This window comes from Berghia stephanieae, chromosome 2, assembly GCF_034508935.2.
Source record: "Berghia stephanieae isolate SIO BIC M18660-M18661 chromosome 2, UCSD_Bste_1.3, whole genome shotgun sequence".
In the NCBI taxonomy this organism is placed as follows: domain Eukaryota; kingdom Metazoa; phylum Mollusca; class Gastropoda; order Nudibranchia; family Aeolidiidae; genus Berghia; species Berghia stephanieae.
The window spans coordinates 91,933,363-91,949,088 of record NC_088361.1 but is presented as its reverse complement, the minus strand read 5'-3'; the positions used below and the strand labels follow the sequence as shown (position 1 = coordinate 91,949,088).

At 33.1% G+C, this 15,726-nt stretch overlaps 1 protein-coding gene across 1 annotated transcript in view; it reads right to left on the bottom strand.

The window, feature by feature from the left end:
* The window catches only part of LOC144965845 (vacuolar protein sorting-associated protein 41 homolog), a 32,648-nt gene that overhangs the window by 7,364 nt on the left and 9,558 nt on the right, over positions 1-15,726 (bottom strand). Inside the window, exons 8-21 of the mRNA XM_078901621.1 lie at positions 13,532-13,593; positions 12,168-12,249; positions 11,373-11,442; positions 9,908-10,005; positions 9,019-9,151; positions 6,448-6,563; positions 5,769-5,825; positions 5,272-5,415; positions 4,593-4,685; positions 2,980-3,107; positions 2,469-2,516; positions 1,870-2,008; positions 1,607-1,657; positions 351-543 (exon numbers count right to left, since the gene is read on the bottom strand). Of these exons, the coding sequence (XP_078757747.1) occupies positions 351-543; positions 1,607-1,657; positions 1,870-2,008; positions 2,469-2,516; positions 2,980-3,107; positions 4,593-4,685; positions 5,272-5,415; positions 5,769-5,825; positions 6,448-6,563; positions 9,019-9,151; positions 9,908-10,005; positions 11,373-11,442; positions 12,168-12,249; positions 13,532-13,593 (1,414 nt within the window). The remainder of the gene's footprint in view (positions 1-350; positions 544-1,606; positions 1,658-1,869; positions 2,009-2,468; positions 2,517-2,979; positions 3,108-4,592; positions 4,686-5,271; positions 5,416-5,768; positions 5,826-6,447; positions 6,564-9,018; positions 9,152-9,907; positions 10,006-11,372; positions 11,443-12,167; positions 12,250-13,531; positions 13,594-15,726) is intronic.

Genomic DNA, 15,726 nt, shown 5'->3' with positions numbered 1-15,726 from the left:
AACCCTTAGCCAACTTAAGCACATGCCTATCCCCTGAAGCAATCAGCCCAAGAGATCTTGGGAATCACTCGCAATTTTAAAACAGGCTATTGAAAAAAAAAACATGCTCAATGTTGTCAGTGGCGGGAAGTGACCTATTTGTCTATTAGCCATGTATTAAAGGAAGCTATGGAATTAAAATTGAATGAAAATAAAAAGTCAAGGGGACGGAATGGGCTAAATGGCAGGACTGCTACAGTAGAAACAAAAATTGGAGCTTCAATCATCACTCTTTTCCTGGTCAGGGAGTAAGCATCTGCCGCTATAGATTAAAATTTAGAACATGGAAACTGTGTGTTACTCAAACATACCCAGCAAAAAGACCTGTTCCTTGACATAATCTCTTGTCTCGCACTCCTCCCAAGCAACTTGTAATGGATAGAATTCACTACGTCGCAGGAAGGGTAGCAGCTTGTCCCTGTCGTATTCAGCATAAAGTTTGACCAGCTGACCATGGTATTCCTGAGTGCCTTGAAGATCTTTCTGGACCAGACGATCTAAGTACTAATTTGCGAAACACAATAAAGAAGAAATATCAAATTTTAAAATCCTTTCGTACAACCTGTATTTATTGTTTCATCACATTCCTCCAAAGAGCCAATTCTCTTTGTAGTAGATTTAATCTCTGAGTTGTCATTTTAATATTAGCAGTAATTTCATTATGCATCAATTCCTTTAATTGGGTTTCATTCACATCAAATTATTTAAAAGATTAAAGAAAACAATTTAATAAAACAAAAAACAAAAAACAAAAACAAAACAAAACAAACAAAAAAATTCTACCTAAATAATGTATTTTAAAAATCTAATTAATATCAAGAGATTGCAGAATTTTATTAATTCAGTTATGAAATGGAAATGCGCTCACAAAAAGAGCATTTGATTTTATGGGATTTGTAACTTATTAGCCATGGATTGTGCATAGAACACTTTCAACATTTAAATATTTATATCTCATGAATGTCATGAAGATAAAGATAACATTAACATGATCTCATTATCATCAATATTCCACTGAAATTAAGCCCATTTGATAACAAGGGTAAATACAGGTTGTTCCATATTATTCCTTGATTACATTACATGGATTATGATAGAAACAACAATACATCAAAATAGGGCAGAAAGGTCACATCTTCTACTCTTCCAGTTCTAAATCCTTTGGAAGTGTGTGTGTAACCAGTCCTTCGGAAGACCAATAATGAGTAGGTTACATGTTAAATCATAAGGTGGCATAACTATTTTAGTAGCAGCATGGCAGATTCTCTTAAGATTATGGGATGTAAAAGAGCGAGGGCGGATAATCATTATTGATGACCAGCCTATATTTAGACTAGAAAATAAGACGCAATCACTATGAAACCAGAAGATCAATTACATATGTATGTATCCAGTCCTCCGGAAGAGTGGTTTTACACCTCCAATGAAATTGGATCCAGTTTTTTGACATCACACTTTTGTTCTCCATTTTCATCAGTTTTAACAGTCATAAACACAAAGTGGAGAGACCAGAAGATTTGAAAAAAAAAAAAAACAAAAACAAAAAAAAACAACAACAAAGACTCACCACATATAAATATCTCTGGGCTTTACCAAGTTGATGAACCACTTTTTCAATCTGATGAATAAAAAAAAAAATGATTAGATACATTAAAAAAAAAAAAATCAGCACCAACTTTTCAACGGGAGAGAATTCCCATTATAAATATTAAAGGCAAAATTGTTGTCTTTTAATCTTCAAAAAGTTACATATATTATCATGAGCATCAAAGGGCATAAAATATAACCAAATTTGGCCATGTAAACATAGTTGCATTAGTTAACTCTTACGGGAATTGTATCTGTGTTGTCCATCAACATCTTGACTGCCCTACCCTCATCCAGATCCATCAGTTGTATGATTTTATCTCCAATCTTGTTGTATAAGTTATGGTCGTGAATAAGCTGGAAAACATCTTTATGACGCAACCTTTAAGAGAAAAAAATACTTGACATTACAAAATAAACTTTGCTAATCATTTCACATTTATTTCAACTTTTTAAAAGACTCAAGGAAAGAAAAAAAAGATGATATATACATCAAACCAAAAAAAAAAAAAAAAAAAGAAATACATTGAAAAAATTAAATGAATGAATAATTTAGATAAAAATAAATAAATAAATATATATAAATAAAGAGATAAATAGAAGGAACAGCTACTAGAATGAAATTCTAAGTTAAGTCTGAAATAAAATCTACCACCATCATCAAAATCCAGATTTCTGGGCCAAATATATAATATTAATTTGAAATGACCATTTCACAAATGATAAACTGAAAATTGTCTTTTTTTCTCTAACTAAATTTATGAAAGCAGTGCCATATCCACTCGAACTTAATAAACACTATAAACTCTTAATAAAACTATAAACACAATATTTCTACTCACCGTAAGTAGATTCCCAAAGCCTTGTCATATGCCTTCTGATGAGCATATCTACAAAGAAAGAAGAAAACAAACAAAACATAAAACAAACATTTCAGATATCATGAAAATATTTTTTACAAGCATAAGATTGAGAACACTTAATTGAAAGATTAAAAAAAAAAAAGAGCTCCACACATTATCATAATAATACACATGACACAAGAGCACTGAATCATATCCTTTTGGTGACAACACAGCAGAGAGAAATCTTTTAGGAAAGTATGTAATGATACTAAGGAAAGTAAATAAATAACCAGATGATATCCTATTTTCCCAATTGGCTGTTTATATCTCCCTAGTGGACACTTACAATGGTAACCTTTGAAATGTTTATTCTTATTTTTTCCTGTAAAAATATATTCAAAAACTTGTCTCGAATTATTAACATCAAGCACAATTTTATTTGTAAAAGCTTTTGATAAAAGGGAGGATATCATAATATTCTCTTATCATGGCAAAATGTCCAACTTACAACTGTCCTAGACTCTGTAACAAGAGCTGTGGATTTTTCTCTCTGTCAAGACAGCCCAAGATGGCATTGATAATTGATTCGTTGTCATACAGCTCAGGAGGCCATTCCTTCACTAGTTGGTAAAAATGCTGTTCAGCATTTGAAAAATGTATATAAATTATTAATCACAACAAAAGTACTAATGATAGTAACAAAAACATCAATGGCAATGCTGATAATGATGGTGATGATGCTGTTATTGCTACCACCGCTACTACTACTACTACTACTACAGTGGTCGCAATCAACAAGGTATTCAGAAATCTTGGTCCTAGATTTTCTTAGTGAATAAAAACACATTCAACTAGCATCTTAGCCTGTAAAGTCGCATTCAATGAGGTCAAAGAAATGCTACCCGCAAATGACTCAAAAGTTTTCATTCACATTCCATCGTTTGTTTTGCTCACCTTAATCACATACGAGCATTACTTGTAGTCTAAAAAAAAAGTGCGTAATCAAGTTAGCATAATTCAGCTCTACTGTGTTTAGAATTCTCACTGGTGAAAGTTGAGGAATATGGTTGGTACACGCAAGTGAAATGCTAATTACAGCTGGATGCAGCAGATACTGTTTGTGCTGTGTGTGTTTGCGTGGTGTGTGTGTGTGTGTGTGTGTGTGTGTGTGAGAGAGAGAGAGAGAGAGAGAGAGAGAGAGAGAGAGAGAGAGAGAGAGAGAGAGAGAGAGAGAGAGAGAGAGACTAACTTTAAATGATAAATTGAGTGAATCTTTATTGATTTGTGAAAAAAAAGCACACAAAAAAGCAAAAGCAGAAACGAAACAAATCCAAAATATTCACAGGACTGTCAACTGCAATTGAAGGGATTGTAACAAAAAATACTTATTCATAGAGATTTATTAGTTATTCCTTGTTGTTATACCAAAGTCATATTCAACAAGAAGTTGTATTTAACGAGTTCAGAGGCCCAGTACCAAAGACCTTTTTGAATCAGACTTCCATTGTATTACTATTTTTTTGTTTTGTTTTTTTTTGTTTGTTTGTTGCTTTAGGTCTCTTCCAACACAATTGAGGTTATATGAGAGACCGCTGAAACAAAAAAACAAGCAATCTAACAAAAATAGTACAAATGTCAATCAAAATCATAACCTAAAGATATCATAAGCTAAATTATAAATAACCAAGAACAAACAGGCAGAGGATTTACAGGAAAAAAAATATCCCCTGTCAAAAATACAATCACAAACCAAAGAAGCAGGATAGGCTAGTAAAGAGAAGAAGAAACGACATCACTATCGGATCGTACACCCATGCGAACATCATAGGTATATGATTCAAGGGTGATGCTCCCATCCAACCACCCGCTTGTATTACTATGATGATGATGATGATGATGATGATGATGATTGTGATTATTACTATTATCATTTTTATTCTAATCATATCATTATTATTGGGAAAATAATAGATCCAGCACATTAGCATATATAAAATAAAGCACATTAAAAGAATCACTTTGCATGACTGGTATCAAGGATTTTATGATTCTCTAAATATCATTCTTTCAATATAAAACACAATTGGCAAGAATTTTTCATTATGAGTTAACATATCTTACCGCGTAGTCAGTAGAGAGGAATGCATTTAGCACCATTTCATAGATGGCAGGATTTAATCTGGGGTCATTGCGGGGAATGTATGGAGCAATTGCCTGATAAGGGAAGACAATCAATAAATTAATGAAATGACGAGAAGAAAATGTTGACAATTTTCAAGGTGAATGGGAGTGAAAGACTTCCTGGTTTCCTTATCACTGAGTAAGCTTGAGAATATCTAAAATAATTTATCTAATATATGAAATGGTTTACCTTTTATGTGACAAATTAGGAAGCGGGCACTGGTGTAAGTTAAAGATCTGAAAAAAAGTGTGTATAAAATAGTGGTAGACAAAGCTAACCCCCCCCCCCCCCCCCCAAAAAAAAAAAAAAAAAACAAAAAAATAAATAAAAAAAACACAAAAAAAATACATCCCCCCAAAAAGCTGCTTTGATTAGCACTGTTTCATACACACCTTTTCAAATCTTTATTTTACCATTTAACCTCTGACATTTAAAAGACTTATTGAAAGTCCTAATCTTTTCAGTCACAATAGTTTATAGCATTTCAGCTCACTTTTACAAAGAAATACAAAAATACATATTAAATCAATCCGAGGTAAAATGCACAATAATCTTAAGAAAATCTGATCAGAAACATCAGCTACTCTAAGCATCAAGTTCTCGATTGTTGCAACTCACTGTTAATTGATTGATTTTGGCAAACTTGTAAATCTCTTCCTCCCAGAGATCTTTCTTTTTCCCAAGAATTTTGACACACAACCGTCCTGCCTCGTCAAAGCATTCCTCCTCCTTGAGATAATCAAGGTATGCCCTGCCTATTGCCTACAAGTCACAGATTGAATATGGGAAAAGTCAGGATTATAAAATCTCTTCTACATATTTAAATAAAAACTTATGTTTGAGACCAGTGAGAAATATTATTTATATCACTGTATCCACTTGTGATTTTTCTTTTTTTACTTCTTCTTTCTTCTCCTCCTCCTTCTATTCTTTCCTCCTGAAAGTAAATATTAATGGATTAAATAGTTCAAATATCATTATTTGAAGGCAATTTTTTCCAAAGTATACAATTATAAATAATACTAGTTTGAAATCATCTAACATCAACCATTTGAAGACTGATTATTGGAAAATGAATTCTTTAACAATGAACAGCACCAATCAGCGATTCTTACAAAATAGGAATGAGTCTTTAATTCCTTGCAATGTTCTGTGGCTGCAACCATGGCTTCCTGAAATATATATATAAAAAAAGTTTCTGTCTACATTACAAATCAAAGCCTAATTAAAAGAATACTAAAAAATGAACTTCGTAACAAGCTAATATAATAAAATGAAATTTACAACTTTTGTTACAAGATTTAAAACTATACTGGAGCAATATCATTTTAATCAAATCAAAAAAGATGATTGATTCTATTACTACTATGGGGATCCTGATAAATCAGTTAGTAGAGCACTTGCTTTACAAGCAAAGGGACGAAGGACAATCCTGGATAAGGTCTGAAATTTCTTTTCGGATCCCTCTGTCCACCCAGCAGTGATTGGGAAGCTGTGTCTTTTATATCTGGTGCAAACTACTTTGCAATAGACTTGTGCCTTATCCAATGGGTAGAATGCAATTTCTATTCTCCATTTCACGATAGAGACTACCTTTTAAAAACAATTACTGCCGTATTTGTCATCAAATAGAGAAAAATAAATGTACCAAGATAAAGTTCAACCATACTCTTTATGTTTGTCTCTAAATGAGCCCACCTTTCAAACTTTAGAAAATTAGGAATGTATAATAATGAGAATTCAGACGACAAAATACTTGAATTGGTGCCACAGCAAGATGTGAGAGGAGATTACCTCGTATCTCTCATGTTCCATCAACCAGGATATGTGATCATCCTGGTCCCTCAGACGAGCAACGACCAAGTCTTTAGGACTCACTATGAAGTAGAGATTCTCATCACCAATGCATTCTGAATTGTAGGTGTATAATGAAAAAAAACCCCAAACAATTAAACCAAAAAGCGACGTTGAAAACATTGATTTACTAAAACTGGGTTGAAATCCTATTATTTGTTTTACTTATTTATCATTGTTGGGATGGGGTCCTGATAGCTCAGTTGGTAGAACACTTACTTCACATGCAAAGGGACTGAGATAAATCCCTGGTGCAGTCGAGAATTTTTCTGACCCTCCCTGTCCATCAGCAGTGATTAGGTAGCTGGGCCTGTTAGATCTGGTGGAAAGTACTTTGTGATAGACTAGCATCCTATCTAAAGGATAGAAAGCAACTGCTATTGTCTATTTCATAATAATAATAATAATAATAATAATAATAATAATAATAATAATAATAATAGATCTTTATTGTCCATAAATATGGCAATTTGTCATTTAGTTACACTTGTTATAACGTTATATGATAACTACAACATTGAACAGATATTTCACTCCTACTTATTTTCTCTCTCTCCCTCTCTCTCTTCTTCTCTTTCTTTCACGCGTGCAATATACACATCATAAACATATTCATTTCATTTTCAATTCGTTACATTTGTGGCAATTCGACACCAAATATTATCATCATTATCAATTGGTCAATTAATCTAACATTAAATAAATTAATCAGTCAATCAGTCAACGCATCAATCCTTGGTTTTGCTGTACCATATGAAATATTCAACATTTTTATTGCTGATGGAACAAACATTGATTTATACTTGTTAGTTCTACATTTAATCTGACAAAACCTTCTCCCAGATGGTAAAAGACTAAATTCATGGTATAAAATATGTTTTTTATTGTTGGTAATTGAGAATGCTTTCCTTTCTATTGCTTTTCCGTGAATTCTTTCTACTCCATCAAGAGGATAGTTTATTATTTTTGATGCCTCTTTCATTGATTTTGAAATTTTTGACTTATCTTTAAGTCGGCATCCGCTAAACCATATGGTGCAGCCAAACGCAATTACACTTTTAATCAATGAGTCATAAACTCTTAACATAGTTTTCTACCCTACTTGAAATGTTCTCAATGTCCTTAGGATGTATAATCTTTGGGCAACTTTCTTAGATATCATATTAATATGTTGAGAGAAATTGAGGGAAATATCAATGGTTATTCCTAAATATTAAAAATATTCAACTATCTCAACATCATCTTTACCGATCGTCACACACTTTAAGTCGTTTTTATTTTTTAAACCAAACACCTGTTCTTTCGTTTTTCAACATTTAATTCAAGCTGATTTTGTTCACACCAATCGGTGAATATATTAATTCATTTGAAATAATTCTTTTCGGTAACTTTATCTTTTAATAAGCCAAGAATAGCAGTATCATCTGCATATTTCACTATAAAACAATACTATAGACCAGTATATTACTCCGACTTCATGGGCCTAATGGCTCTGAAGGAATAATTGCTTTAGCTTACTATTTGTTATTTTACTCGCTCCTTTGAGCAATGATCAATAAATAAATGGCAGATATAGATTTTCTTTCCTGCAGTTTGCCATCAAAGAACATAAGCAATCAAAGATTTTTGGTTAAAATGACCTTTCATTTAAAAGCCCTAGTAAATAAAGCTATTGTTTGTACAGGTCATTAGTATGCAAATTGCATATATGGCACTCTATATTTAAAAGACAGTCGGTCGCCATTGAAAATGTACAAAGTCGAGCTATCAAGTTGATTCCTTGCTTATCACATTATTCCTACGAAGAACGATTAAAAACACTAAAACGACCTTCACTCAAATTAAGATGTTTTAAGAGGAGATCTCATTAATTTATTCAAATTGAAACCTAAGAAATATAATTTTGATCATAATAATTTTTTCCAATTGTCACATGTAAAATCAACAAGAGGATCTCAATATAAGATTTTTATTAAAGGCTCTAATACTAAATTAAAAAGTAATTCATTTACATTTTGAACAACCAGATATTGGAATAATCTAAAGGATGACACAAAAAAGCGAAACTGTTAATAGATTAAAGAATGCCATAGACAGAGAGGTTTTTTCTATGGTGTATGATTATGATGAATGATATAGAATACTATATTGCTTGATTATTTTTACCTACAGTTATATGATTTTCAAACTTATTATATTTTTCCATGATGTATGATTGTGATAAATGATGTGCATAAGATTGGTATCTAATATAATATGTGTATATTGATATCAAATGTCTGATATATATGATTTGTACTTTGCTAATGTTTGATTCACTGTTGCATCCCTGTTATTTAGGTATTATTTATGGCCTGATTGAGATTTGCATAGATATTTTACTTTTCTTTACCATTACAGGGTATTCAAAGTTCAATAGATCTACTCAATCCTTATATCTGATATATCAACAACTAGATACATGATTCAACACAATATTAGAGAAACAATAACAAAATCTAGCATAGCTACCTAGATGGTAGTCGTTGCACCTGTACTCTTGAAACCCACGGATGGACAAAGCATCATTTGATATTTCTTCATATTTCTTCATGTGAGGTTCTAAGATTTGCAGATGAGGACGACTGGCTTGATAGCGGCTTCCCTGTTAAAAATACAGCTGAACATCAAATTGTGTCAGAAACCCCCCCCCCCCCCCCAAAAAAAAAAAAAAAACACCCCCTCCCCAACTAAACAAATCGATGTTTCCTCCCCTGCAATTTGGCAAGATCTGTTTGGTCAGATTTGCTACCATTACACATTGGTAGCATGTCTGACTGGTAATCAGAAGGTCTGAGATTCAATCTCCAGTAGAGGTAGACAGATTTTTTGGGATGTTTTTTTTCTCTTGTATTTTTCTTTTTTGCTTTGTCTAGCACCTTTCATACACACTTTTCAGATCTTTAAATAATTACACTTCCTGTTTTTTAAATATGTTGTTGTGGATACTAAAAAATGATAAAACAAGTGTAAAATCAGTTGTATAGTAAACAGCATATAATATATCAAGATATGTGTTCATTTTCAAGCAACAAAACATCAACGTGAAAGAAACATAGTAGTCCTTCAGAGGCATAAGGCCAATAAAGCTGGAGTATATCCCAGTTTCCATAGCGTGAAATGGACTATAGCAATTGTTTGCTATCCTTCTGATTGGATGTTATTCTATTGCTAAGTACTAATCATCAAATCTAATAGATCCAGCTACCCAATTACTGCTGGTTGGACAAGGGGGACATGGATTCTCAGTCAAGTGGCAAGCCAGTGTGCTGACCATTGATCTAATGTAACCCCTGAAAAGGAACACATTATACATCATATGAAAATATGACTATACCTCTGAACCATCTAATATCATTACCTCCTGATTCTCCTTGGGTTTATCGTATGATAACACCACAATGTTTGTGGCTAATGGAGCAATACCACAAATGTAGAAATCTGCCGTGAACAATGCAGCTGCAGACAATACCAAAATAATGCGATATGAGTAAAATGCCTGTTTTAAAACAAAAATTATTCATAGTAATTTTCACATAGCATATATATTTGCATACAAAACCTGAGTAGCAAAAAGCATAATTGAAAAATGAAAACAGCTATATTCATTTAAGATTATGATTCTGAGGACTAGTTAAAAAAAAATAAGATTACAATGCTTCTATTTATTTTTCGAGATCATTTCACTTGCAGACAAGACATGCCAGATATTTCCATGTCATCGGTCTTGATTTTATGTGATCTATAATTGTATTATTGTTTTTTGTGTGCATTTTGTGTTTGGTATTTTGCTCTATTTCGAAGCTGGTATATTCATTTTTTTCCCCATTAATTTCTACAGTCCACGGCTTCTAGCAGCTTAATATCACATAGGAACTATGAGGCTGCACCAGACGTTGGACCCCAAAAACATGCACCTTTTTTTGACATAAATAAAATGTAATAAATTCTTCTACATCTTTGAATCTGGTTTAGTATCTTCATAACGCTTACATCATAAGTGATAGTAGAGTCAAACCCTTTTAATAAATGGACTTTTAATAATAGACATGTAAATGAGCTCGATAAAAATTGACTGAAACTCTTCGTAATTCGTCGTAGCGGAAATATCCAAAGTAGAATCGAAATGAAAGGTAAACAGCAAGCTCGCTTGAGCAAAACAATGGCAGAAAACTAATTTGCGCGGGAATTAATTAGGCTACTTACCATTGTTCCTTATAATTAGTTACCCAATCAGTGAAGAAACTAGAAAAGGTAAACCAGTTTGTTTACAATGTGAGGCGACCGAGATGTACTGTAGCGATCCCTAACTTTTGATTTGAAGATATTTACATAACGCCCTTCCGGCTTTCACATTTTACTTTTTTCATACTTTTACTTCCCTCCAGGTAAATGTGGTCAATTTTGGCTTAGACGAAACAGTGAAATTTATCGCTGAGCGGCTCAGTTAAAATTGGCTACCATTGGGATCACGACAGGTTTGTAAAGTGAAAAAATAATTTCACGAAGGCTGTGTGAAAATACACTGGGATGTGTTCAGACACGGCAATTCTAAAAAGTGTTGCTTAGCCTTGGCAATATGTCTATCGTTAATATAAACGGCCCATGAGCTATGCGTAGCGCTGTGGAACATTCCTACTTACTTTACGGTCATTCGACTACGATTCATGAATTCTTTCTTACTTCATTTCTGTTCTGTCTTTCCTTTTTAAAATATTTGAATTTGACGAATTGACTGATTTCAGTTAATTGACTAAGAATTTACAGGTCTATATTAAGCCAAGAACACTGATCTCAGCATGAATCTCATTTGTCTGCGTACATACTTATTTCCACAAATCGGCTTGGCCAGTTGTCTTTCATCTCCTCTTTACTCTGGTCTTTCACCACACAGATCTGGGGAAATCAATAGAGATATAATTGCCACAAACGTGGTCCTTCAGAGCAATAAAGCCCATGGAGCCAGAGTTTATCTTAGTTTCTATAACACGAAATGGACAATAGCAATTGCTTGCTAACTTTGGGTTGGACGCTAGTCTATAGCAAAGTACTTTCTGCCAGATATAATAGTCCCTGATACCCAATCACTGCTGGGTGGACAGGGAGGTCAGAAAAAAACCTCAGGATCGATCTCAGTCCCTTTGCATGTGAAGTGAGTAGCACTCTATCCACTGAGCGGTCGGGATCGCCATAATTTCCAAAAACAGAAACTAGCCCTCTTCTTATCAGCTATTTTCCTGTTTTTTTTTCCTGAAAGGTCTTACCTACTCAATACTTACATGATTTTGTTCCCCAAAAGAATTCTCTATAACCCAATTAAAAATTCTCAAAGCTATGATAAAAATAATCCTTAAAATTTTTCGAAATATGAAAGATGAAGATGCTAGTTATATAGTAAACAAGTGCATTTTCCAGCTTTTCACACACAATAACAGTCTTACTCTCCATTGTTTCCATATCACAGTGAGGATTTTTAAGTGTAAGTGCATTGCTTAATCCATCAACCATCTCATACCCTTATATAATATTACATTGTGCCAGTAAAATAAATAAAAACATGAATAATAAATTTTTTAAAAAAGAAATGAAAAAAGAAACAAATTTAGATTTCACATCATTACCTTTATCCGATCTCCCCATCCAATCAAAAGAGTCCTATTATCCCTCCAAACCAGGTGACAATTGTACATTTCAGGTCTTAGACTGGAAGGTTGAAGAATAGAACAAGGTTATCAAAACAAAAAAAAAGTAATAAATAATTATGGTTCTTGACAAAAAATTACCCCAATCCAATACCGTACCCAGAGCAAAATCAACATATCATTATCATTATAATAATAACATTAATAATAATAACAATAAAAATAATAACAATTATAGTAATAATGACGATCATTATCATAACAATAATATAAACCACACCTATTCAAAAATGCCAAACTGTCCCCGCGGAAAATTGCAAATGAAAACCCAAAAAATTGCACCCAAAATTCCAAAAATTGCATGCAAAACATGCAAAAATTGCAAATTTAAGACATTGTTTTCAATAAACAGCGCACAATAATTTATTCTTGCTTTAATTCTATGACAAGCACAGTCCACCAATTTTAGTTGGTTTGTATTATACAGTATTGTGTCCATAAATTACATTAAATTACATTGATATTGACATTGCATACTCAGAAAAGAAATATGCCAGGTATATACAGGGGATGCCACCAGGAGATTTTGAAAAAAAAAACAAAAAACAACACTTTTACACAAATGCATGGATTCCTAACATTTATGTGGTAGAAAAGCTCATGAATTATTTAAAATATTATTATTATTATTATTATTATTATTATTAAAATTATTATTATTAAAATTATTATTATTATTATTATTATTATTATTATTATTATTATTATCATTATTATTATCCAAGTACATCTCTATACAGCATAATAATACAGTGGAACTCGGGAATAACGAGGTCGAGGGGACCGACCATAAAAACTTTCTATTTCCGATTTACATGAATCTATGTTTATGGTAGTATATTAAACACCCATAATTTAAAAAAAAAAAAAAAATATATATATATATATATAGATTGATGTTAGCAATAAAACTATTATTAAATAGCATCTTTAATAGTTTTGTGTGACGGTGGCAGTAGTATTTTCCTATGTTTAGCATTATATGATTATATGTGACTCCAGAACATGGAAAATTGCAAAAAAATTGCGGCAATTGTCAAAATTGCGAAAAATCGCGGCCGCGTTGCGGCTGCAAGCGCCGCGATTTCCTGGAGGGACAGGCCAAATTACAAAAAATAGTTGACGTTTTGTAAAACATATAAAAAAAAACAACTCAAGATTTCCTTCTCTTTGTTAATAATCAAGTACTAACCCCAACCCCCCCCCCCCCCCCCCCGGGCCACCTCTCCTGCTTTCTCTAAATAATGAAAGTTAACCTGTTTTTGTTTTTCGGCATCACTTACTCATGGTCCTTGTCAATCTTGGTGATGGTTGACTTGGTGCTCATGTCAAACACTTTCACTCCCTGAAAATATTAAAATAAAATGACAATTTTAACTCCAATGCAAATTTCAGATCTTTCAACCTTCTCATACTGAAAGAGGGACACCAGAACCTCCATTCTAAATCTTGCCTCAATGATGATGATTGTAAAGAAATGCCTTCTAGGTAACAAAGGGAGATAGTTGTCTTACCTACCAAGGTCTCGGGTAGAATCCAACCCATTAATTAAATGATTTGTGAGTGTAGGATGGGCGTTGGAATAGGGACTCCCTTGTATTCGCCGTGGGTGGTGTAGACTATGAAGGCAATGAAAGAACGGAGGGTTATCATGTTCCATCAGTGTTAAGACACCCTCATCAAGCTTATGCAGCAACCGAGATACTTTGAGATGCCTTGAGATACCGTTAGATACCCTGTCCTATGTATCATCTTGGGTCGATGTTCAACGGGCGATCTGCGATTTGAGGTCGAAGAAGAAAGACCTGTACAGCCTGTGTGTTAGCTGGAATTCTGTTTGGCTATGTTGAAGCCACAGTGAAAAAGGGCACAAAGTGGCCATTGTTTTATGTCGTACCCGAATATGGGCTCTCAGGCGATATGTGTTGGGCCTGTGTGTTGGCCAGCATTGTGTTTTAGGCTGTATTGTAGCCAAGTGGGCCTAATATGGCCAGTATTTTGTGTATCGTACCCGGTTATGGGTTCTAAGCGATATTGTGATTTTGTATTTGTGCTCGGTGAGATTATATAAATTTATAATATTGTTTTGATGTGCTGAGTAATCATCAAGTGATTAAGTGATTAATATCGTAAAATTATTTCACTTATCTTAAAGTTTAAAATAATATAAAGTTTTAATGTTTTATTGAATAATTATTTCAATGAGTTAAATTGTTTTAAAATTGAGAAGGTGACCTCAGTGAATGAATTATTTTTAAGTAAATACTAATTGATCATTTACGCTATCATTGTGTCTATGTTAATTTCATTTTTACTGATATATCTATATCTATCTTCTAATATAGTGAAGAGCTGACGGGGCTAGGACATAGCGCCCGGTAAATGTGTTTTGTATCCTTTTGAACAATATAATTTTTGACAGCGCCCGATACCTGTTTTTGAGAAATATGAACAAAATACAATGTAATGTTTGTAAAGACGAGGAAGTAACACTCGATCTATGTGTTTTATTTTGGAACAATTTTGACTTGTAACAGGCTGGAACACCGCGCCTTGTGTGAACAATTTTGTTAATTAATTTTATTCTCCTTTCTGAATATCAACAGTTTATTTAGACCCTATATGTAATTAATAATTTCAATTCAGTAGGAATGAATGAAACGGTTGCAACCTGGGTGAGGTATAGTTAATTTTGGTGAAAACTTACATGTATAGATTTTATATTGCTTTACTACTTTTTACTTGTATGTATTTTTTATTTTTCCTGTCAATATATTCAATGTTATTCTGTTTTGCTCAATAACTATGAGCTGTTCCCCTTTCTTTTACTTTAAATAAATAATAATGGCTCTCTTGTCAGATACGTTGTTCTGTTGGTGATTGTAACGTCCACGTCTACCTCTCCACACTTTAAGGTCATAAGCAGCCTTCGCATCCATTGCGAGTTGCGAACGTACCTTGTGACAATGATTAACACCAGATATCGGCTAATTCTTTGATTTCTTTGTCTGGTTTGTTCCATACATTTGGGGCCCCAAAAGAGAAATATTATTCAGCTAAAGATTAATACATTAATCAGTCATTAATTTAGGGATCGAGTAGTCTAGCAGTTGTATATAAGGTGACTGGCGAGGTCCCAGGTTCAGCCCTGCTTCAGGGACTTCCTTCCCCCCCCCCCCTTAGGCAAGATTATAACCTTCAATTTGCTCACTTGATTCTCGTTGACATCAGTTTTGGTTTGATGGATTATCTTTATAATCTTCATTGAACACCTGGGCTTCGGCAACTCACCATACTGCTTAGTAAGGCATTATGTTTAAATTTTGTTAAAAATAAGACATTCTATAAACTCTATTGACATAATTATGACCATGCAAGTCAAAACTTAGGCTTTTATCAAAGACATGAATACAACAAAAAGTGAGTTTAAGGGAAAGCATTATGCTTTTGTTGTAAACAAAATTCCAAAATTAAATAT